At 45.9% G+C, this 23,188-nt stretch overlaps 1 protein-coding gene across 2 annotated transcripts in view; it reads right to left on the reverse strand.

Annotated features, from left to right (window-relative positions):
- Nucleotides 1-23,188, reverse strand: part of TUSC3 (tumor suppressor candidate 3) — a 1,613,394-nt gene that overhangs the window by 1,038,690 nt on the left and 551,516 nt on the right. For both annotated transcript variants that reach the window (XM_085643291.1, XM_085643292.1), the window contains exon 2: nt 12,980-13,149. In XM_085643291.1, coding sequence (XP_085499417.1) covers nt 12,980-13,149 — 170 coding nt within the window. The remainder of the gene's footprint in view (nt 1-12,979; nt 13,150-23,188) is intronic.

Consider the following 23,188-nt stretch of genomic DNA (forward strand, 5'->3'; position numbering starts at 1 on the left):
GAGGGAGCAAAGTGATTGCAGAAATTTATTTTCAGTCACTAAGAGTGCCTCCAATTTTTCAAACCTCCAGAGTTCTGCCCTATATAGAGCTGCTCCCAGAGCTTTGTGATCGTAAATACAGGCGGGGCAGCTATTGCCTTGCTCATGGAGAGTTTATGCTCTCTAATCAGAGCCCCCGAGATACGCCTTAGCTGAAGATTCTGCCACTTTACATGAGGTCTCCAAGAAAGGTCTCAGAGAGAGTGATGCCCAAGTAATTGAGGGAGGGTGTTCACTCTCTCCAGCTGTTGCCCCTCTAAGGAGAGCTTGCCCTTAAAGGATCGGTGGGGGTTGATCATTAGGAGCTTGGTCTTTGTAGTGTTTATCTCAAGCCCTCTCAATATGCAAAATGACTCGAAACGCTTCAGATGAGATTGCAGGCCACTCGGAGTCTTAGAGACCAGCAGGGTGTCGTCTGCAAACAGCAAGGTTGTCACTTTAAACCCCCACGTGTCGGTGCATGAGCTGGGCTCTCACTGAGAAACTGAACAACTCTATTAATGAAGAGAGAGAAAGGTGTAGGGGCCATCACACACCCTTGGCAGACTCCTCTATCTACTCTGATCAGGTCAGACAATTGGCCTTGGGTACCCCAGCGTACCCTTGCAAAGTTGTTCTCATGCAGGCGTATAGTCAGTGATAAGATTTCAGGTGGGACGCCCATTTCCTTCAGGACACACCAAAGATTGTGTCTAGGGATAAGTTCGAAAGCAGCCCATAAATCAATGAAAGCTACATATAGGCTTCCCTTTGAGATTGTCACTGTCTTCCATGTTAGTAGTAAAAATCTAAAAACCTGATTGACAGTGCTAACTTTCTGTCTGAACCCGGCTTGGAAAGGAGTCAGAATGTTGTCGTCATCTATCCAAGTTTGTAATTTCCTCAGCCCCTTTCCAGGAAGATGGAATTGCTGGGCCTGCAGCTATTCCGTTTGCCAGTGCCAGAATATACTGTGACCAAGTCTCGATGTTACTGAGAAATAGGTCGCCCGGAATAGCGTCCAGCCCAGGGGCTTTGGAGCTGATGATTGCATTAATACTAGAACGTATTTCCGCTATACTGAAGAACTCGTCAGTCTAACAGGTCTCAAAAACAGCTGCTAGCCCTGTGTTACCCTCAACAAAATCTCCGGTGTATAGAGACGAAAAGTGTGAATGCCATTCTTCAACAGCAATATTATTATCAGGTGTCTGGGACCTATTTTTTTACTCTCCCCTGGTTACTATAACCAAAATCGTTGCGAATCTTTCTTTGCAAAAGCATTGCTGATCAGTGCCCATCGCTCTTCCTCCCAGTCCTTTTTGGCCCTAAGAGTCGTTTTTTTATATGTTCGCCTAATTTCCCTCACTAGATTAACATTATTTGAACGGATCGCAGAGGCTAACTGGCCAAATGTAGAAATCAAGTCTGGGTATCACACATTTCTGGCCCAATCCTGAGTTACCAGGATGACTTGGACCTCAAGGCCTCCTTTCACAGGACCCGACACCTCACTCCACCCTGCTTGTTGCTGTATCATATGTCATGGTGTTGTCCGTAGTGACCTATTCCAGCCACCCCCCCCCGCCCTTGATGAACAGCAGGAAATCTTTCAACGCCAAGCGAATGGCAACTGGTTGACATGAAGACAGGTCTCAGCCAGAGAGCAGAGTCCTCAGATCCCACATCATCTCCCCAACCAACCAAGCAGCTCTTGGTGCAGAAGGGAGAAGGGTCAGTTGCTGGCCCATTTGCGGTTGAGCAGTCACAACTTGCAATCATTTGGATGGAGTCTCACAGGTTCAGTTGGTGACCAGCTCACTGATCCTGCCGTAGAGTTTGCACATGCCATCTGGAATGATCGATGAGCAGGATGGAAGAGGCTAGCAAACCAAAAAGCCTGAAGCAACCCTCACTGGCACTGGACAGAGGCGGAAACATCAGGATCATAGGCTGATGGCAATGGACTCTTTGATCCAGACAGAATGCACAAAAACTAAAAGTATATAGGTGACTCAGATGAAAAGGAGCCTCTTTAAAGGAGTCTGGTGTGACACATTGCTTGTGAAAGTCAATGATGTCGGCAGATTCACTGTTGACTGTAAGTTGTATACGACTGAAGGTGCCCACCTTCAGCAGGCAGTCACCCAGGTAGGAAAAAGTGTGGTACCTTCACAGGTATGGTGCAACTACCGCCATCACCTTTGTGAGCACCAAGTGGCCCTGATGAGGTGCTCAACAAACTGAAAATGCTTGTGTTTCACCTAGAATTGCAGGAGCGCCTGTGGACTGGCAGCACCAACACTACCATCCAATCTCATGGATCCAGGGCAGAAAAAACTTGGGCCAACGTGAGAATCCTGAATTTTTCCTTCCCTTTGAAGAAATTTGGTCAGCTGTAGATAGAAAACAGGATGAATGCCTCTGCCCATTTTCAAAACTTGGAAATGACAGGGAGTAATACCCAGTTACAATGTCTGCTGCGTAGACTCTCTCTATGGCTCCTTTCTCCTAAAAAGGCCTGAACTTCCTGCAGAAAAATGGACAAATGTTCCTTTTAAAGTCACTTCGATATACACGGAAGAGGCAGTAGGATGTAAAGGAATGAAAGGAATGGAAAGGGTAGCATGGTTCGACAACCTGCAAGACCCACCTACCGGAAATTATGGCTTGCCACCCCTGGAGAAAATTACTGATTCTGCCTCCCAGTGGGTGGTCATGTGCTGATAAGGGGAAACTAATATGGCTTGGAGGCTGCTGTCCAAGAAACTGGAGACCAGAAGGTTTGCTGTCCCTGTGGGCATGAACGCTGTCTATCGGATACTCTAACCCACCCAGAAAGAAACGTGGGCTAGGTACAGCACCATGTTCAGTCCACTGGGAGTTGTGCTTTCTGTCCATGATGCAAGGTTTACAAAGCATTGCTTTGAGGACTCCTTCATCGGTAGGCACAAGATCCGCTGAAGATTTCAACTAGGCAGTGAGGCTTGTTGTGGCTTCACGTTTCTCTGAGTAAGATCTAATGAAACCTTCGGGTAGGAGCTGGCCTGCTTGCCGTTGCCCTGTATTAAATCCAATGCAGCTCTCAGACGAGATCTGAGCAGTGTGACTTTTTGATGTTTTGTGTCACTCTGCATTGGTTCTGGTGAAGCCTTTGGTTTGGAGATGCGCAGCTTTGTGGGGCCCTGCATCACTTCGCATCAGACCTGGTGAACCCTTCAGATAAGCAAGAAGAATTGCACTCTGACTCCAGCCAAGGGTCCACAACCTTGAGGGAGTGGGGAGACAGGGGTCAGGACTCACTTCTACATCATCTAGCAGAGATAATCAGGTCTGGTACAGATGGCTCTGGTCAGCTGGAAACTAGGAATGGCCTCTGGAAGTTTGTTATGTCCCTATAGCTCAAACAGGATGCCAGTCAACCTTCCCCTAAGCACAAAGGTCCTCTCTTCCTTCTTCAGACAGCAGGGCAGACCTTCTTCTGAATCTTCTCCAGTCAAGGAGTGTTTGGAAGAGGGGTTCTAGGGTTGCCTCTTTTATTTCCAGTGCGAGCCTGTGTGTGGGGACTGATTTTTCTAGCCTTAAAACTAGTTCTGATCAATTCTTTACCTTTCAATGTTTTTGGGTAACCAAGGGGCTGGCAAGCACTGGTGTGGGCTGCATTTGCCAGTGACAGAGCAGGCATCTTCTTTAGTCAGGACGGCGGTGGGTACAGCCTTAAGCTACCATTTGAATCTCACGAAAGGCTGTGTTCAACCCCCCAGGCCATTCTAGTCTGGAGAGGAACACCTTTCCTAAGACCCTTTTGTCCACTGTCTCGAAGGACTACGAATCACCCCCCAGGCCATTCTAGTCCGGAGAGGAACACATTTCCTAAGACCCTTTTGTCCACTGTCTCGAAGGAATACATTTCACACCACAGGAGAGCCATCAATAGCCATGTGACCTTGGACACTGGCACAATTAGTATAGGTGTAAAAATGGCAACTTTTTAAAGGAGGCATTTTCAGAATAGGGGTCTTCGCATCCCTCTACGGAACGCGGTGTGCTACTACCATGTTATCTCAATGTGTGGTGTGAAAGGTGGTGAGAGGTAGGGTCAGGAGTGAGTGATAAGTGAATGTTAAAAAATACCTAGCATCATAGGAGTAAAAATATGTATAAGCCTTGGTGCTGGTATTATTAAAAAGGTGTGAGTTGGAGGTGTGTTGTATTAATGTACAGGACCTCCTGCGTGTGTCAACATGTTTCGAAGCGAGCTTCTTCTTCTTCAGGACAGTTACACAGATCCCTACCCAACTCACATGAATGGTGTGACAATGTTTAAGTACTATGTGTAGACAGATAGTAAAAGCTACAAAAGGGACACAATGGTCTCAATATCATTTGCGAAAAGGTAATTCCTTAGTTTCAATCTGAAAAAGAAACGCAATATATAGAAAAGAAATATCAGGTATACAAATTATGTTCCAGATGTGGCATTCGTGACCTGTATAAGTGATAAATGCAGTGTTGTTCCAGTACTAAGAACACTTTCTGTGAATGTAATGCTCTGGTGTTTTAAGATTTGAATTGGTGAAGACGCAATTTTAGCCTAGTTCATGTATATATTTTGCGTTATCGCAATGTATATTTGATTTATTTTTCCATATTTCATACGTTTTCCAAATATTTTCCAGTGTATATTCATCGAGTTGAATGTGGATTGTCCTTTCTTTTATCGCTCCAAATGTGAAAGTTTAAAAAACATTTGTGTTCAATCATTACTAAAACAAATTTGAGGTCATGATTAATGAGTAAAATGTACCTCATACATAAGTAAAGATGTGTTTAAATCTCACAACCAGCTGATTTTGTTTTGTGTATACTTTCTAAAAGGGGCATTTTCAAACACACAATTTAAAAACCATCTTTACTAAAAGATGTATTAAATAAATTCTGAGTTCAGAGAGTCTAAACTTTATTTCCCTATCTTGTCCAAATGGGAACATATACTTGTAAGATGTTACAAAATATTTCCCATTCTATTCTATGGGACAGATAGCCTTTCAATAATTGTCAGTATTTCACTAACAGAACATGTCACACACACCAGTACATGTCCTACATTTCACATACACTGCACCCTGCCCATGGGGGTACCTTGGGCCTACCATAGGGGTGTCTTTCGTGTAAGAAAAGGGAAGGTTAGGGCCTGGCAAGTGGGTGCCCTTGCCAAGTTGACATAGCAGTTAACAGACTGTGCACAAACATTGCAGTGGCAGGTCTGAGATACCTTTTCAGAAATACTCATGTGGGGGGGCACACTCAGTGCTGCAGGCCCACTAGTAGCATTCGATTTACAGGTCCTGGCACACTCAATGCAATTTGCTTGGGACTTACTAGTAAATCAAATATGCCAATCAGGGAGAACCAATCGTAATCACAATTCACACAGGGGGCACTTGCACTTTGACACTGATCAGCAGTGGCAAAGTGCCCAATGAATCTAAGCCAGCAAAAACAAAATCCAGCACAGCCTCAAAAGTACAGGAGGTAGAGGCAAAAGGTCAGGGAACCAACACCAAAGATGCCAAGTCTAACAAAAAAAGTGGGACGGACCATGGTCTTATATGCCTGAACTACCAGGTTCTCAGCTGTGAAGGGCTATAGCATGAAGCAGGGTCACCCGGAGTGGGTCAGTGGCATCATATCACAGATCTGTTCACAGGTGGACAGGAGGTCTGTTCACAGGTGGACAGGAGTAGGTGTTTAGCCCAGGTACCCATAAGGGTGTCCTGTCAGGGCTTCGTTGAACAGCTGCAAAGATTCAATTAAGGGTATAAAACTTCAATGAGGATGATAGTTTCCACCGCAATAGTATATAACTGCAGATAAGTCCAGAGCTCGAGAGCTCATTTAATGACTACGGAAAGTGAAGCAGATTCTTCTGTGAAAGGGCTAGGGATGGAACCCAGCCTAATATACAGAATTATGTCAAATCCACTGGCCTCTTATAGATCCAAATGAAATTTCTCTTTGTCATATTGTGAGGAAAACTCATCACCATCATCACCAAGAGCTAGTTGAATCTATTCAGAGTCCAATCTGATATGTTGTTGAAGAGGCTCCTGGGAAAAGGCACTGTGTTATCAGATTTCAAATACACTGAGGCTTGAAGCATCAGAACTGAGCCATAAAAACAACTTCAGCCGAGGTCAACACAGATTCAGAGTTAGACAGGAGAGGTCATAAGGTAATCCAGTGTTCTTTTACGGCATCGGACCAGCATTGATATTTCACTATTGTGGTGCTGGGAGTGGGCTCTGGAGTTGGAGCTGAACCTGAAGCTGGTTCAGGAGGCACGAATGGCACAGAGGGTGGACCTGTCAGGGGTAACACAACTGCAGGACTCCATTGGTTCATGGGACTCTAAGGCATGCCAGAGGGAACCATCAGGGTGCTTAGGATTCAAAGCAAAGCTTCTCTAAATGTCTCAGTCGGTTGCAATGGCCTTGGAAACTCAGGGTGCATTGAGATCAAATGAAGAATTAACTCCTCAGAGTGGGACCGGGAGTGAGACAGAGGGGCACCTTGATGTCATCACTACTTCTCAAGAAAGATAGTGACAAGGATAAGACGAGGTCTGCTTGGACCTTTTATGCATCTTTTTGGACTTGGACTTACCAAAGGACTTGTCCTAATGACATTCTGTGTAGAGAGCAGTCAAAAGAGCAGGGACCATATCCGCATTCTTGATTTCCAGAGCAAATCCCTACGGTGTTCAGCGACATACAGCTTGTGTGTGTAGTCCAGGATTTCCTTCAGGTGCATCAGTGCACACTCCTCACATGATTTGGACTTGTGACCTAACCCAAGCACCAGAGATATCTCATGGGGATCTGTCACAGACATCTGTCTGCAATAGTCCCACAAGGAATACATCTAATAGTCTTAGTAGGGGACAAGTTCCCTTGCACACTGGAAAGGCATTTGTGAGAAAAAACATATTAACGGACAAGTAAATGTTAGCAGTTAGCTACGGTTCTGCATAAGGTGGTGTGGAAAGATAGGAACTGGCATCAGAAAGGAACCAAGGTCACACCTATATGAGTCACCAGCCGTCACTTCCTAGACAGAGCGTAGTAGACGCAGAGCAGAATGACTCAACCTAGCAACACTCAGGAGCTATGCTGAAAAATCTTCCAGATTCAGTCTTTCACCTTTGGATATTCTAAAGGTGAGAAGTCTGTAGAACCATTTATCAGAAGAAGACATGTAAGGCATCTATTCTGATTAAAATTCTCTGTTTCACTGAGATTAAGGGGCAGTCAGTTGTAGACCCAGGTGGAACCTTTAGTAATGGCATAGGAATCTGCAACCTGGGTAAAGCATTGCCAGCTCATTTATCAAGAGGGTCAAAAGAAATACCAAAAAACATCTGGTCCTTGTGTTCCATCATATTCAAAATAGTTGGGATCACATTGTCCTCCCATAGTCCAGAAATAGGACCCTGTATGTCTTTCATAGGGACTGAGAATCTAACATGTCACTTTTTCAGAACTGCCTGTACTATGTTGGTTACTAGGTTGTAATAGGATGCCTCCTCATTGACCAATGCTAGACTACCTTTCCAAACTTAGTCAAAAAATTAATTTGAAAAACGTTAACACCTTCCAGCACATGAATTCTAGTTATGAACCTAGGCTCCTTAATCCTAAATCTTCCCAGTCTTGGAGGATGACATGATGAACGGTATGATGAAGAGATTATTTAAAGGGAAAGTTACACTCATTCTGTATAATTAGGTAATCCTTTCATTCATATGAAGCTCCTCAATAGAGAACCAAGATTTTTCATCATATACAATAGAATATTTTTTAGAGATGTGTTTGTCCTTAGCTTCCGGGTTTAAATTCCTAACATCCATCTAACTACTGTGCAAAGTAGCTCAAAAAGAGGCAGAGGAAAATGTGTAACTTTAGGAACAGTACCCGCTAATTGCTTGTGACATTAGTGTCAATATGGTGAAAATATATACTTCTGATAATTCTGCAGACAATGTTAGGAAGATGTTTACCATAGCAAAGTCAGCAGCCAGATGACTAGAATGTCCGAAGTGCCTAATTTTTTTGTTTTGTTTTGGCAGTAAGACCTCTACATATAAATTTTCCCTTCACCTTCACATTCAGGCATTTTATTCATTAATTATGCTGTTTTGATTTGTGATTTCTCATATCCTCCATGTAGTTTGTATAACTGCATGTGGAATATGCACCCTGCAAATGCTTCCTTTCTATCTCACATGGTCAAAACCTTACATAACATAATTAATGTAAGCATAAAGTTGTTCGGCAATTCCAGATCGCATTCGATGAGCCCTAAATTACAGCAGAAGATGCAACCCAAAAAAAAAAGTTATAAATAAAAAACATGGGATGCAATCAGGGTCAGAATGGCCTATAGGGCATTCAGGCAGTGCCCGAAGGTTGGTCTGATAGATCAGAATGTGGGCTGAATTTCTGGAGGTTTATGGGCCTGCTTTATGGTCTGGTAGGCAAGTTTTTACTGTTGATTTCCCTGATATTACCACAAACATTGTCTGTAACATGCACTAATGCAAGTAGTCTCACATACCAAAATACCTAGACAATGAGTCTTTAGAAGATAAAACTGCCTGTAGGAAAATACCTCTATTTGTATAGTCGCACCCATTTTTTCCGAATTGATGCTGCTGTTTTTTTTTTACTCAGCGCACTGGCGCATGTGCTCTGACCCTAAAACATCTTGAATTTGTCTACATTCCTGATTGGCATATTTCTCTTACCTATAACACTGCAGCACATATTGTGCCTTCACTAAATAGATAAAGCAAAGCATGTCACCAAGCCTGCCCCTACAGCCTGGGTAGACAGTTTTCAAACTGCCAATTCGACTTGGCAACATAAAGATTTTGCCAGACCTAAACCTTCTTTTTTAATACTTAGAAGTCATCCCTAAAGTAGGTTCTACTTGCCCATAGGACAGGACACATAGGATTTTAAAGTAGGGTGTGTGTACTTATGTTTTAAATGTCCTGGCAGTGAAAAAACTCCAAAGTAGTTTTTCACTGTGGTAAGGCTGGCTCTCCCAAAGGAAAACTCGGGTTAACATTATACCACCTTATATTGCTTAATTTCAGTTTGGAAATGACTAGAAAATGATTCAACAACTCACTTTAATGGTAGTTAAAATTCAAACTCAATGGACAGGTCGCATTCTAGATTACCATTTTGAAAATGGCACTTTTAGAAAGTTGTAATTTTCCTGCCTGAGCCAAGTGTGCCTCTCTGCCAGTGTTCGGTGTCACTTGACTGTTCATGGCTGTGGTAAAATGTGTATTGCTGCCAGACAGTGGACAAAGGTTTTGGGTGTCAGGAGATATTTTTCTACCTGACAGGATGACCATCAGGGCTGTGCCCCAGAACTTAATTTCTATGGGTGTCCACCATGTCACAGGCAGATATAGCACACACCTGGGCCTGCACGCTCCTGGTGTCCTGCTACTCACCCAGGCACAAATTCCAGTGAGAAAGGAGCTGCCCCCACAATTGTTTTTGAGTGCCCACCAGGTTTGAAACTCGTCAACCATCCTTTGGAGATGACAACAGAGATGTTGGCGATTATTCCCCCCCCCAACTAGAATGATGGCAATTAACAAATGGATTTGGAGGAGGCCAAGTGGGTTGGACACAGGGTTGTGTCCTCCCCCTGGTCCATCAATAGAGGAGAGTGCATCCTTTGCTGTGGTAATGGGACTGACATTGGAGGTATTGGATTTACAACTTCCAACTATGGAATTAAAACTAACATACTGCATCCTGGGCAAATTTCATCCAAACCCTCACTTCCATTTTATAAAGCCCTGACTGACACCCTAAAGGTCACCTGGTCTGACCCTTGTTCCTGTCCTCCAATGAACAGGCAGTACAACAGGTGGCACAGGATAGCGCAAGGTGACCCTGACTATTTGACACAGCATCCAACACCAGGATGTTTGGTGGTTCAGTCTTCCAGGAGAAGGGTGAACCCTAACTCATTCTCTTTGACTCTACCAGACAGTTAAAACGAATTGAGGCATTTGGGAAGCCAAATTTTCCTTCTGCCAGCTTAGCACTCTGATCACTCAATGCCAGCTCTTTGCTGTGGAGATATTCCCATGCTATATACGCCATGGTTGGCGAGATCTTGCCGGCAATCCCAGAGGAATTATGGACCAACCTGGGTAAAACCACCAGGCTGCAAAATATATCCTCTGGTCGGGTTGGACACTGTTGACTAGCTGGGCGGAGCAGCTGGCACTAGTGTGGTGCATTCGCATCATGATTGGATGAGATCCAAGGGCTTCCCAGGCAAGATCAAAACCTCTTTAACGGACATGCCATTCAAATGGTTTTGCCTGTTTGGTGAAAAGGACTATTCAGCATTAGAACCCTTTAATTAGAGCCAGGCCATGGCACATTCCTTTTGCCTTTCCACCCCTGCAAAACAGTACTCTTAACAGTTTTGCTGCTCTGAATAATAATCCAGAGGCTTGGTGCACCAACATCAAGGACCGCTGTCCTGCAGCGGGCACCCAAATTCCTTTTAGGTCAGAAGCAGGCATGAAGCAGACAACACACAGGCCATCAAGGGTCTGCACACTCCCAATCTCCTGCTGCATTAGCCACCGAGCCACTTTAATTTGCCCTTAATGGCATAATACCACCCTGAGGGAGACTGGATCCAACATTTCCTCCAAGAAAACACACAACAAGTGGGTCTTTCAGATCGGTCAACAAGGCTATGCACTGTCATTTCTTAGACAAGTCACAACTTCTGCCCACACCAAATAATCTTTCAGAGGAGCAACTGTCAATCTTGCTCCAATAATTGTAGGCTTTTTAGGCCAAATGGTTTTAGAGAGGCTCCTGGCCTCAGAAATAAGAACTTACTGTTACTCCTGCAATTTCATCGTGGTGAAGAAGAACAGAGGTCGTCATCCCATTTTAGATACCTGCCATCTGAAAATTTTGTGTAAGGACGGATTAAAGATGTCCAGGTTCCATCCGCCCAAGTTCCAGGTGACTGAATGGTGGCTTTAGACTTGCAGAATGCCTACTTTCACATACCCATCCTGTAGTCCCATAGACCCCCACCTATGGTTCAAGGTGGGCCAGGAAAATGTTCAACTTGCAGTGCTCTCCTTCACCCTCACCAGCGCCATGTGGCTCTTCATGAAAATGATGGTGTTGACCACAGCACACCTTTAGAGGATGATGTTTTCAGTTTCCCCTAACCTCAATGACTGGTTGAGGAAGGCAAGCTCACTAAAGTCAGTTGTAGACCACCTCCAGAAGAAAGTAAACCTTCTGACATTGCTAGGGTTCACTATCAACGTGCAAAAGGCACACTAGACTTCTTTGCAGAGACTCCCTTTTATTTGAGCCATCCAGAAAACAATGCAGTTTCAGGCCTTACCTTCATCACAACAAGATCAGGACATTTAGGCTATGATACTGATGTCCCAGACTCGGTCCTGATCTCAGTGAAAGTAGATCTGAGGCTTTGGGGCTCGAGGTGGCATATACAGGCCCTGATGTGAAACCTGAAGTATCAGTGGGCCCAGTATGAGGGGAACATATCAAATACTGTAAAATATTTGGAATGGACCCTCAGCCACAATTGGACAGGCAGCAAACTCTTCTCACTGCCCCACCTAGAGCTGACAGTATCTGTAATGGTGTTTTAAATCTTGTCTTGTGGGACACATTACCTCTTTGGCTTATGGTGAACATCATCCACGATCCGCCGATTATTGGGAGTGCCACTGTGGTGCAGATATTTCAAATGGTACAGTGTGCCCACAGCGCTAAACATTTAAAGGCTGCCAACACATTAGGGGAGCACAAGACAGCTAGCATGCTATAAATAGTGGAACCATGTGGGCCTGCCCCCTCAACTTAGCAGAATCGTATATGCAGATGAGAATCAATTTGCGAGAAGAAAACCGAGAACAGTGGGGGTAATAAGGACGGATAAGGAGACAACTGAAGGTAAGAATGTAAGAAGCGAGGGGTAGGAAACAAATGGCTTCTCCATCAAAGAAAAAACTTATGGAAATATAAATGTGAGTGCAGATGAAAAGGGTGATCAACAAGGTATTCATAAAAGGTGACTGCTGGGTCTGCTGGGGATGGGGGCCTTTAAAGACAAGGGGCATGAACGGGTATGGGATGTTTGTACTCAAGAGCACTATGGTAAACCTTACAAAATCCCTCTAGTATTTGCAGTGGTGAGCGAGTAAACAAAAACTAAAGGCTCATATTTGTAAAGACGATACCCATCAGATGTATATGGAAAATTATTTAAAACGCTTCCTTAATGTCTAAAAAAAATATATATATATTTCTGTTTGCTTAATTTGCACATTGGGCATTATTACTAAGATCCATACTTAAGTATAATGATCTAAAACATGTACAAACTAAGTGTGATTGGCTTCAAATAAAGGAGATTGTTAAATGCTACCTCCGGAAAGTGTCTACGGACTGTTACTACATATGAAATAGACTACCCCTTTTACCCAGAGAAAAGAAGGTGGGTGAAAAAGGAAGGGAGTGATGAAAGAAGGAAGGGAGTGAGTGAGGAAGGAAGGAAGGGAGGGAGGGAGGAGAGGAACCAGGGACAGAAGATAGAGGAAGGGAAGAAAGGAGCGGGTGACGAAAAAGAAACAAAAGGGGGAAGGAAAGAAGAAAAAGTGGAGAGGGACGTGGAAGGAAGGTAAGTGCAGCACGTGAGAGGAGACGAAGGAAGACCGGTGGAACCAAGGATGTGGAAAAAGGGGAAAAAGGAAATTAATATGGAAATATACAAGGAAGGAAGCAAATGAGTAAGGGTGAGAATTATGAAGGAAGACCGGAAGTCAGGAGCAAAGGAAGTTGAGCACACAGTTAATACATACCTGCAAACAGAACACTGTCTCTGAGGCTGGAGAGCAGTGAACATTACGATTACAGAGTAGTTGCGTGGCGGCGCTTTAACAAACCTCCGGAATTTATCTCCATTCATTCGGATGACTGAGCGCCTGGAGCTCCATTCCATCATTTGTTCCACCTTTTCAGCTAAGAGATTCTGCAATAAAAGAAGCAAGGAATTGTTTATTGAGATTGAATAAAAAAAGTTTAAAGCTGTAGTGTGACCTAAATTCTAACTTGCACCCCTGAATATATGTTTTTAGGTCTCGCCTAGCGAACGCGCATGCGCTACTTCGCCTTGGCGAGACTCTATTGTCGTCGGCTTGGTGCCGAAGGGAGACAAACCATGTGCGCGCCTGGACAGGCGATGTGCGCGCGCATGGCCTCTCCCCTTTCGGCGTTTCAGGACAGTAGATGTGCACGCCCGACAGGAAATGTGCACGTGTACGGCACAGATCCTAGATTTCTAGATCTCTTCCCCTATGGTGGCCTCCGCGGTCAGTGGCCTCGGGAGAAAGAAGCTCGAATGGTAAGACCGACAACACATGCGTGGTCTAATTATCCTGACAGAAGTTGGTGGAGTCACGTGCAACCACTATTAGCGATTACGTGCGAATTTATTTTATTTATTTTTAATTTCATGGCAGTTCTCACCAAAAACACAAGAAATTAGTCAGAAATACTTAGTGCAGCAGTACTGGTGCTTTTACGGTAGTACCTTAAACACTACTTCCGATCTTAACTTAGTTTCTATAATGGGTGTCGATTTGTTTTCAAATATCTGAATCACTGCGGTTAATAATAAGTTTGAATGTCCTGCAGGGCTTGTAGGCTACATACATGATCTTCTAGTTCGTTGCACTTTGCGAGACTACAAAGCGTTCCAGGTGTTTCTATTGCATGGGTGTATGTACCGATAGGGGACTAATTTCTCAGGCTCCGTTGACTTTGCCCGAGGCTCAGGTCCCTGTTAAGTCCGTGTCTGGGGCTCATAAGACTCTCGGGTCCTGCCCGTAGAGCTTCTGTGGACTCACCCACGCATGTTTACTCCAAGTGGCTGAAAAGTGTCCTTTTTACTGTCTGCAAAATGTTATTTGGATGCCTGTTTTCACGTCCCAGGTTGTGGTTTATTATAAACTCCTAAAAGACGTATTTGTGTGAGGGCCCTGCTGTATAGGCGTCTCTGTACTGGCTCGGTAGGCACCACTGTACGGACGTGTCAGGGAAGGGATGTGTAAATGTGGAGGCATCAGTCGGGGCCGGGCCCTGCAGTACTTACTGTCAGCCATGGTGATTGCTAACTCGGCAATGTTGCAGGGCTTGTAGAAATCTGTCTGGTGACTCACTGCTATTTCTGACTCTAACTTCCCTGTCATTTGTCACTTTCTCACTCCTTGTGTATACGCATTCCGCGCTCGTGATGCTCAGGGCTTCATAACCAGTTTCTGAAAATCCCCGTTTGGGTGCAAAGGGGCTTGCCGTCCAATTCGGAGTGAGTTGTGAGGGAAAAGCCTGCGCCTCACAAAAAAAAAACATCCGCACTTTTTTCTCTTGCCTCCCGTGATGCTTTCCTGTGGCACTGACAGTGTGGTGGGAAAGCTATTAAAATGCCCCCTCTGTCGAGGTGGTGAGTTTAGAGGCAGTGGCATTTGAAAGTTATTTTTTCTTTCTTGGGGTGTCGCACAGGCAGTACTGACCTTAGCAATTCACAGCACAGCCCTTGGCAGCCTTCACGCACTGGCTTGTATATTAGGTTAAGGTCAACATTTTTACACTCTCTCGCTTTCTCTTTTACACTCTATTGTTTTCTCTTTACTCTCTCTCGCTTTCTCTTTTACTCTCTCTCACTTTCTCTTTTACTCGCTCCCTTTCTCTCTCACTTTCTTTCACTCTCCTGCTTTCTTTTACTCTCTTGCTATCTCTTTTACTCTTTTACTCTCTTGCTTTCTCTTTTACTCTCTCGCTTTCTCTTTTATTCTCTCTCGCTTTCTCTTCTCTTTTATTCTCGCTCGCTTTCTTTTATTCTCGCTCGCTTTCTCTTTTACTCTCTCGCTTTCTCTTTTACTCGCTCGCTTTCTCTCACTTTCTCTTTTACTCTTGCTTTCTTTTACTCACTTTCTCTCTTTCTTTCTCTTTTACTCCCTCTCTCTCTTTTTCTCTATCTTTCTCTCTCCCAAAACTGTACACCTGTGTGTGGGATATCAATCCGCCAGAAAACTTATTTCCCAATCTTTAAATCAGGTGTACAACCAATGTTTGCTCATGTGGAATCGTTAACTCCACTTGGGTGGGCAATTGGCAAAAAATGAAGAAGTGCAGTCAGTTACAGATGAGGCCATTGGTAATTACTGTCCCCTGTAGTATTACTACATTGGGTTTTATGTGGACTCTTAAGGAGCATCCTACAACAACCACTAGCATCCAGCTTTCATCTCGTCGCAAGTTGTCTGCAGGGTGTATGATCTGCTTAGCCTGCCGTTCACCCCAGTGCATTTTGAAATGTACCTCATGATTTCAGCTGTCACAGTGGGGCCTCCAGTCCCAGACCGCAGGAGACCTTCAGCCATGGAATGGAGAAGCCCATGAGAGAAGACAGATGTCCAAGTGTTGTTAGACTTGCCTACACTGTTGACATTAGGTGGCAGTGACCCTTGGTGCCATTTTTGTCCTGAAGTCAATATGCTTTGGGCCTGTTTGTCCTATTAATGACCCTGACCTGCCACAAACCCTCCCATAAAATTTTGTGCCTTTCATTTGACGGCCAAAGTGGCCAAGGGTCTGCTTAGACTTGGGTCCCTTGCTCACTGAATCACAGGATCCAACCTGTACCACAGTGATAAGGACTAACAAGGTCCAAACTGTTCTGGGGTTGTTTGTTTTCCCTTCAAGAGAGGGCGTTGCCTGGCACTTTGGGATGAAGTGTTTCATGAGGGGCAGTGTCAGTACTGATGCGCATAGGGTGGTTATCTGGCTGGAGTAGCCCAGTGGGCGAAAAACGATGGTTCGGAATGCTACCCAGAGAGATTGTCTGTTGTTAAACTATTTGCAAGCATTCCTCCCATCACCTTTTGTGTGTTTAAAACCATTTATGTCAACAGGATGAGTATATCAACAAGGCAATACCGGTGACTATTAACGTGGTGCTCCATCATCCATTGTCATTCTGTGACAGTAGAACACATGCTTTGACTCTTGTGATTTTACATGGTGGCGTAAATTGAGAATGAGCTGAAGTTTGTATTGGACTAATCTGCATGCCATGCAACAATCCAACGATCCAGCAGAGATTGGGCGCGGGTGCCTATGTGGGCTGCTGATGCACATGGCATCATCAAAGACGGCATGACTTTCCACTTCTCTGTGATGATGGCGTAGCAACTCCTTAACAGAGACGGATCCTACACGTATGTTAAAAAGCAATAGAAAGGAAAGAAAGACTATAGCAGAGATGAACAGCTGCCCTTTGTACAGGACTAAAGCAGGAATGTTCTTCCTTATGTAGGATAAATTGAGAGAAGAGAAAAAGTGGCTACCAAATGAGAAAGAAATTGCTGGTTTGTCTCATAATTTCTAACTTCTTTGTATACCCTAATGTCTGATGTTTATGAGGCTTGTAAATAGACCTATTTCAGACACAATCTCCTTTCTTGTACACTATAAGAAAGACTATCACAGCTGCTGGTACTATGTGAAAACTTGCAAACCTGTATCTTTTATCTTGTTATCAACCCGTAAATAACTTTGGATTTAAACACTCGTCATTTATATTTGATTACACACCTTCTGGGGTGGCCAACTTGCTTCATGGAATCAGATCCCAGGTACCCCTTGATGGGCTTTTGTGTGAACATTTTTTTTTTTATTGGATTTTCTCAAACAGTATGCAGTAAGTTGGCATAACAGTATACAGTGTGATTATGCAAGAGTTGCAACATCGATCACATATATATGACAGTGATGAACATGTACATACTACAGCAGAACAGGCATTACACAGTGAATATAGTGACAATCTAAATGCATTATCCCAGTTAGTCATTAGTCTCACAGTGTTCCACATATCTCAGATAGTGTAACAGTGGTTCCCATATGTCATGGGGTCTAGAGGTAGAGGGGAGATCCTCCGCATATAGTACTACGTTGTCACAGCAATAAATTAAGTCTTTAAGCCAGAGGGTACTTTGGGGTTTTACCGTACAGTCCCAGGAAAGTGCCACTCACCGCAAGAAGCAAAGCCACTGTTACAAACTTGCCCATTACTCCCTTCAGAAATGGCAGCAGACAAATGTGTGGGGTGCATTGCACAGTCACGTTGACTATTCTGGACAGTTTGCTCGTTACCTCAGCCCAAAACTCGGCAACCCCAGGGCATGCCAAGGCTAAGTGTTAAAAATAAGCTCCCGTGCCCTGGCATCTTTTACATATATCGGCATCTCGCAGGCCATATTGAAATAATCTCTGAGGGGTGTGATAGGTCGGGTGCAAGTAATTAAAATGAATAATACGGAGGTTCCTGTTGGAAGTCAAGCCTTCCGTCAGTTGGCAGAAATATTCCCAGTCCGCCTGTGTGATAAATACACATTCCATTTTTCCAGGCTTCTGCTTGGGGGGGACAAGTTTTTCAGCTTGGGCGCTTTCATATAGTTTAGTGATGAGTTTGTGACGCGTAGGAGCAACAAGTAGTGTATGTAGCGTCTGCAGTGTAGGTGGCTCTGCTGGAAATGAAGAAATGTGGGCCTGTAACGCTTTTTTGAGTCTATGAAATGCGAAATGAAATAGAGGGGTTTTGTTCTGTATATAGTTGAGATCAGCGTCTGAGACGAAGGTACCATTCACATATAAGTTACGCATATGGGTAATCCCGGCTAATTTGAGAGTGTTTAACGTCCCCTTGTCATGTGTGACCGAGAGGACCAAATGGTAAGCAGTTGGCAACAATGGCGAGTAGAGTGGAAGCTTCCCAGCTAAGCGGCCTAACGTGTGCCATGATGTTATAGTAGTGTTGATGGTATTAATTTCATTGCGGGGGGTATGCCTGCGATTGTGAGAGAGTATAGACCGCAGAGGTATGGGGTGTGCAGCTCCATCTTCAACCGCAATATGGGGTATAAAGTCATGCGTACCAAGCCAATAGTGTGAACAGTGGGCATGTGTGCATAAATAATATAAATACAGATCAGGCACGCTAAAACCGCCCTCTTTGTAACTTGGAGTGAGTGTGTTCCAGTTGACCCGGGCTTGCTTGCCCCTCCAGATCAGTCGAAGAAGCAAGGAGCGCAAGGTTTGAAAACAATGCTGGGTGAGTGTGATTGGTATGTTACAAATCAGGTATAAAAGTTTGGGCAGTACAACCATTTTTACGAGGGCTATCCGGTCGGCTAGGGATCATGGAAGTTTAATCCATCTGGTAACCTGTTGTTCTAGGACCGCGTACGCCACGCCATAGTTTTCTCGAATAACTATGTCTGGGTCGCGGTGTACCCACACGCCCAAATATTTCATGGGATCAGTGGCCCACATGAGCAGGAATTCCAGATCTTGAGGCTGAGTGCATGCGGTCAACGGCACCACCACCGATTTAGCCCAATTAATTAGTAAGCCAGAAAAACGACTGAATCGAATATATTCCCGCAAGATGGCCGTCAGATATGTTTGCGGCTCCCTGACAAAGAGCAACATATCATCCGCATACATGGAGATGTTTACTGGGCGGTGAACAAAGGGGAGGGCTGAAGCTCTATGGCGTTGCCGAATGATACAGGCTAGCGGTTCAAGGGTTAGCGAGAATAGGAGTGAAGAGAGAGGGCAACCTTGCCTCGTGCCTTAGGTGATTGTGATGAGGTCTGATGTGTAACCTTCTACGCGAATTCAGGCTACGGGGTCAGTGTATAATAATTGAATCAACCCAATAAACAGGGGTGGAAACCCCATGCACCACAGGATGCAGTATAAATAACTCCATTCCATCGAATCAAAGGCTTTGGCTGTATCGTGCATCACCGCCGCTGCCTGTAGACCAGGGTCGAGTATGTGAAACATGGCGAAAATCATATGCAGATTGTGAGAGGTTGATCTGGTAGGAATAAAACCTGACTGATCTGGGAGACCGAGTAGAGGCATAAGGGGTTGCAGCCTTGTAGCTAATATCTTGGCCAGAATTTTAACATCGGTGTTTATAAGTGACAGTGGCCTGTACGAGTCACAACGGGACTGCGGTTTATCTTTTTTAAGGAGGGTGATAATGAGGGCTTCCTGCAAGGTAGGGGGCAGTATACCAGAGTCATAGGCCTCGGCATACATTTTCAGAATGTATGGCGTGATTTCCACGGCGTACTCCTTATAGAATTCGCTGGGGAATCCATCAGGTCCCAGAGCTTTTTTATTGGGGAGTGTCTTGATGGCCGCTCGCACTTCCTCTTCTGTAATCGGTTAACTAAGGAAGTCCCGCTGATTTTGCGTGAGCCACGCAAGGGCCACATCCGAAAGGTACTCGTCCAGTTCATGAGGACCCACCTCCCCCTGCGACGTGTACAGAGTGGCGTATGTTCTGAAAAACTGCTCAGCAATGTCTGAGGTGGGGTAATGATCGTGTTCATCGTCATTTGTTATTTTGGTGATGATATGTTTATGGGTGCACAGAGTGATCTTGGAAGCTAGATTACGTCCTGGGCGACCACTTTCACCGTATGCGCGGGCCACAGAACGTCTGCATATATAGCGCGTTTCTTCCTCAGCGAGGGCGTTATATTCGATCACAGACTCTTTAATAGAGGCGGGAAGTGGGGTAGATGGAAAGAGTTCGTATTCCCCTCAAGTTCGTGCAACGTAGCTTCTATCCTGGTTAGCAGTCCGCGTAGATCACGCAGGATACCAGCCATTGTGCTGATACAAATACCACGAATGGTGGCCTTGAACGCCTCGCAAAGGGTCATAGCACTATCTACTGAGTCGCTATTTGGGCTAAAGTAATGTACAATTGCTTCTCGGATGGTTGCGATATATAGCGGGTCAAGTAACGCTTCTGGGTGGAAGCGCCACATAAAGGAGCGGGGCATGGCCCTTGGGATCTGCAAGGTGAGTAGCACCGGGTTGTGGTTCGATAGGGTGCAGGGTAAGCTATGAATTTCTGTTACCCAGCCTCCCGCATGCTCGCTAATTAACCAGTAATCAAGGTGGGACAAGCTGTTATGCGCTGTAGAAACATGCGTACCCTGCAGTGTGTAGGTGTTGTGATGTCGCCAGATGTCCAGTAGGCCCAGCTCCGCCATTCCCTCCCGTATAACCGCGGCAGCCCTAGGGGATTGGCCGTCCCGTGCACTCGACTTGTCTTTAGTGGGGTCGAGGTGTGTATTTAAATCTCCACCCCACAGTATTACGACGTCGGGCCAGTCTCGCAAAGTGGAAATTATACGTTCATAAAGGCCAAGGTCGTCGATGTTGGGACCGTAGGTGTTAACTATAGTGATGAGTCTGCCTTCTAACTTTCCAAGCACTATGGCATATCGTCCATCATGGTCTACACACGTGTGGATCATGGTGAAGGAGAGATTTTGCTTAACAAGTGTGAGTACCCCACGGAAGTAGGAAGAGTAGGAGGAAGCCAGACGATAACCGGCCCAGCGCCCCCCAATGTGGACATCTGTTTGTATGGTTAAATGTGTTTCTTGGATAAGGGCAATGTGGATGTCGTGGCGATCAAATAGGCTAAGGATTGACAGACCTTTTTGGGTGAATTTAGACCCCGGACATTCCAAGTGACACCGGTTATTACTGCACTGTCATTCTGATGTGTTCAGGTGGAACATATAGACGACGTGGGAGTTTGTGAGTGCCTGAAAGAAATGTGATGCGAAAACAATAACCCCCCATCCCCTCCTCCTGCCACAACCCCCCACCCACTTTGGCATCCCCAACACGCCAAAGCCAACCTCAACAACCTATAACAGTTCTGGAATGCATAAACCAGAGTGGGGAACGCCCATGAGGGGGACACCGGAGCACATATCTCCTCCCAGTTCTACGAGAGGTGGTCGAGCCAAAAGGTTTTTATAGTCCTGCCTGTGCAGTGAATACATAAGAGGCCCACATAAGGCCACTCCGGTGCCTGAGAGATACTAATACAGTGGCAAGGCAAAAGTGGTGGTCTGAACATCAAAGGATAATCTTTCAGTTTATACCAGTCACCAGTAATATATAACGGCCTGAGCAACCTTGAAATCAGCGTAAACTAGAATGAAAGCATAAAATCTTATCTGAACACTGCAAATGTCCTGGAGAAGTCCGCAGCTCATCTGTCTGGATCATCCTCCGTCAAGTGCAGGGTGGGTAACCAGTCGGGGTGCGGCGGAGAACGGGCGATAGAAAAGGGACCAGTCGTCCATGCCACACAGCAAAGTCACTTGCCCGCCGCACCAGTCCCTCCTCCGTCATCTTCTGCTGGGCCAGGAGAGTCTCGTCTGTGACGTTTGAGGGTTTTGGCAAAGTCCATCACAAATTTAGGGTTGGTGAAAATCCTCTGTTTTCCGTTAACCTCGATGCGCAGTCGTGCTGGGTATATCATTGCATAAGGGATTTGTTCTGCGATAAGGATCTTCTTTACAGACTGGTATTCACGTCGTGCCTCCTGGACAGCACTTGTAAAATCAGGATAGAATGCGAGGGTATTACCCTCATGTGTGATGGTGCCTTTTTCACACGCCAGCCGTAGGACGGTGTCCCGGTCCCTATAATTAAGCAAGCGCGCGATGATGGGACGTGGCGGTGCTCCAGGAGACGGACGGGCGGCAAGAGATCCATGGGCCCTTTCCACTATGAGGACGGGAGACAGGTTCTCCGCACCAAAGATTCCTTGGAGTAGGCATTCCATGAAGGTTTCCAGCCGCCCAGTATTCGTAGATTCTGGCAGGCCCGTGACGCGGCTGTTCTTGCACCGGGACCTAGCCTCCAAATCCTCATTGCGGGCTTGAATCACCATCGAGGCCGTCTTTGCTGTAGCCTGCCGTAAGCCATCCTCCGCCATAGAAATATGACCTTCCGCCTCTCCCAGTCTCATGGCGTGTTTATCTAACTTTGTGGACATATGGTCTATATGCAGGTTGAGGTGGTCGATCTTCCTATCTATTGTTTGCAGACTGGTCTGCACCGCGAGCAGGGTCTTATCTATATTGGACAGTTGGTCGGCGGGTGCGTTCGCCTCGGAGTCTGAGGCAGCGTGCTGAGCCGCCTTGCCACCGCGCCATGATGCAAAAGTGAGATGCGTCTGATTCCGGTCCGGATTCCCCATTTTGGAACGCTGAGTTAATGCAGATGTTTGGGGGTGTCACTTAGCGAGCAACCGTGCAAATCAGCCATACAAGTGGCCTGGAACAGAAGTTAGACCCAGTCGCGTCTGGCAGAATCCGCTTCCAGCGATGCCGATACCTCACACGTGGGCCAGGGTGCAGCGTGCACCGCTCCAGCAGACAGCAAGGCCGATAAGGGTTGTACCGCAGAAGGGTCAGCTATATGAACTGACTTACTGCTGTGCACAGAGTGAGGTAGTGTGACCCAGCCAAAGGTCCAAGGAGCTAGAGTAGATCTCCCGTGCAATCACGACGTGTTGCTGGATGGACACTGGTCAGAGCGGCTCGTAGTTAGCGCCTCCAGGTTGGCACAGGGTAAGTGGTGAGAATGCTGGGTTTGCAGCGGTCTTAATCCAGCGCTGTACTCACAGGGGCATATAGGAGAGATGTGGGGTGCCACCAAGTAAGGCCCGGGAGTTGGAAGAGTGGACGTTGGACAGAGAAGAGGTATGGACAACAACAGCAGGAAGTCAGCAGGTAAGGGCGGCGTTAGGTGTCCAAACCACCGTGGGATGGCTGTGCACATCGGGGCCTGTCAAAGATCGTGATGGGAGATGGGGCCCACGCCACGCCTCTGCACGGCGAGGCGGTCAGTCACAACGCGGGAAGTAGGCCGGTAGGAATGCGCAGTTGCTGTCCCCACACCGCAGCACGCTGTTGAGAGATCCGTACCACTCCGAGGTGGGCCGAGCTGTGTGAGGGAAATTGGCCCCACCGAAGTTCTCCAGAGAAACCCCAGGCCTCCGCAGTGCTCACCGGTACCCTCTGCAACTATCAAGGCTACCGCGTTAGAAAAAGCAGCATGTTTAGCCTGCGATGTACCTTAGGGCAGAGGGGCCGATATTGTGTGGTGTG

Source organism: Triturus cristatus, chromosome 2_2 (assembly GCF_964204655.1).
Source record: "Triturus cristatus chromosome 2_2, aTriCri1.1, whole genome shotgun sequence".
Lineage (NCBI taxonomy): Eukaryota > Metazoa > Chordata > Amphibia > Caudata > Salamandridae > Triturus > Triturus cristatus.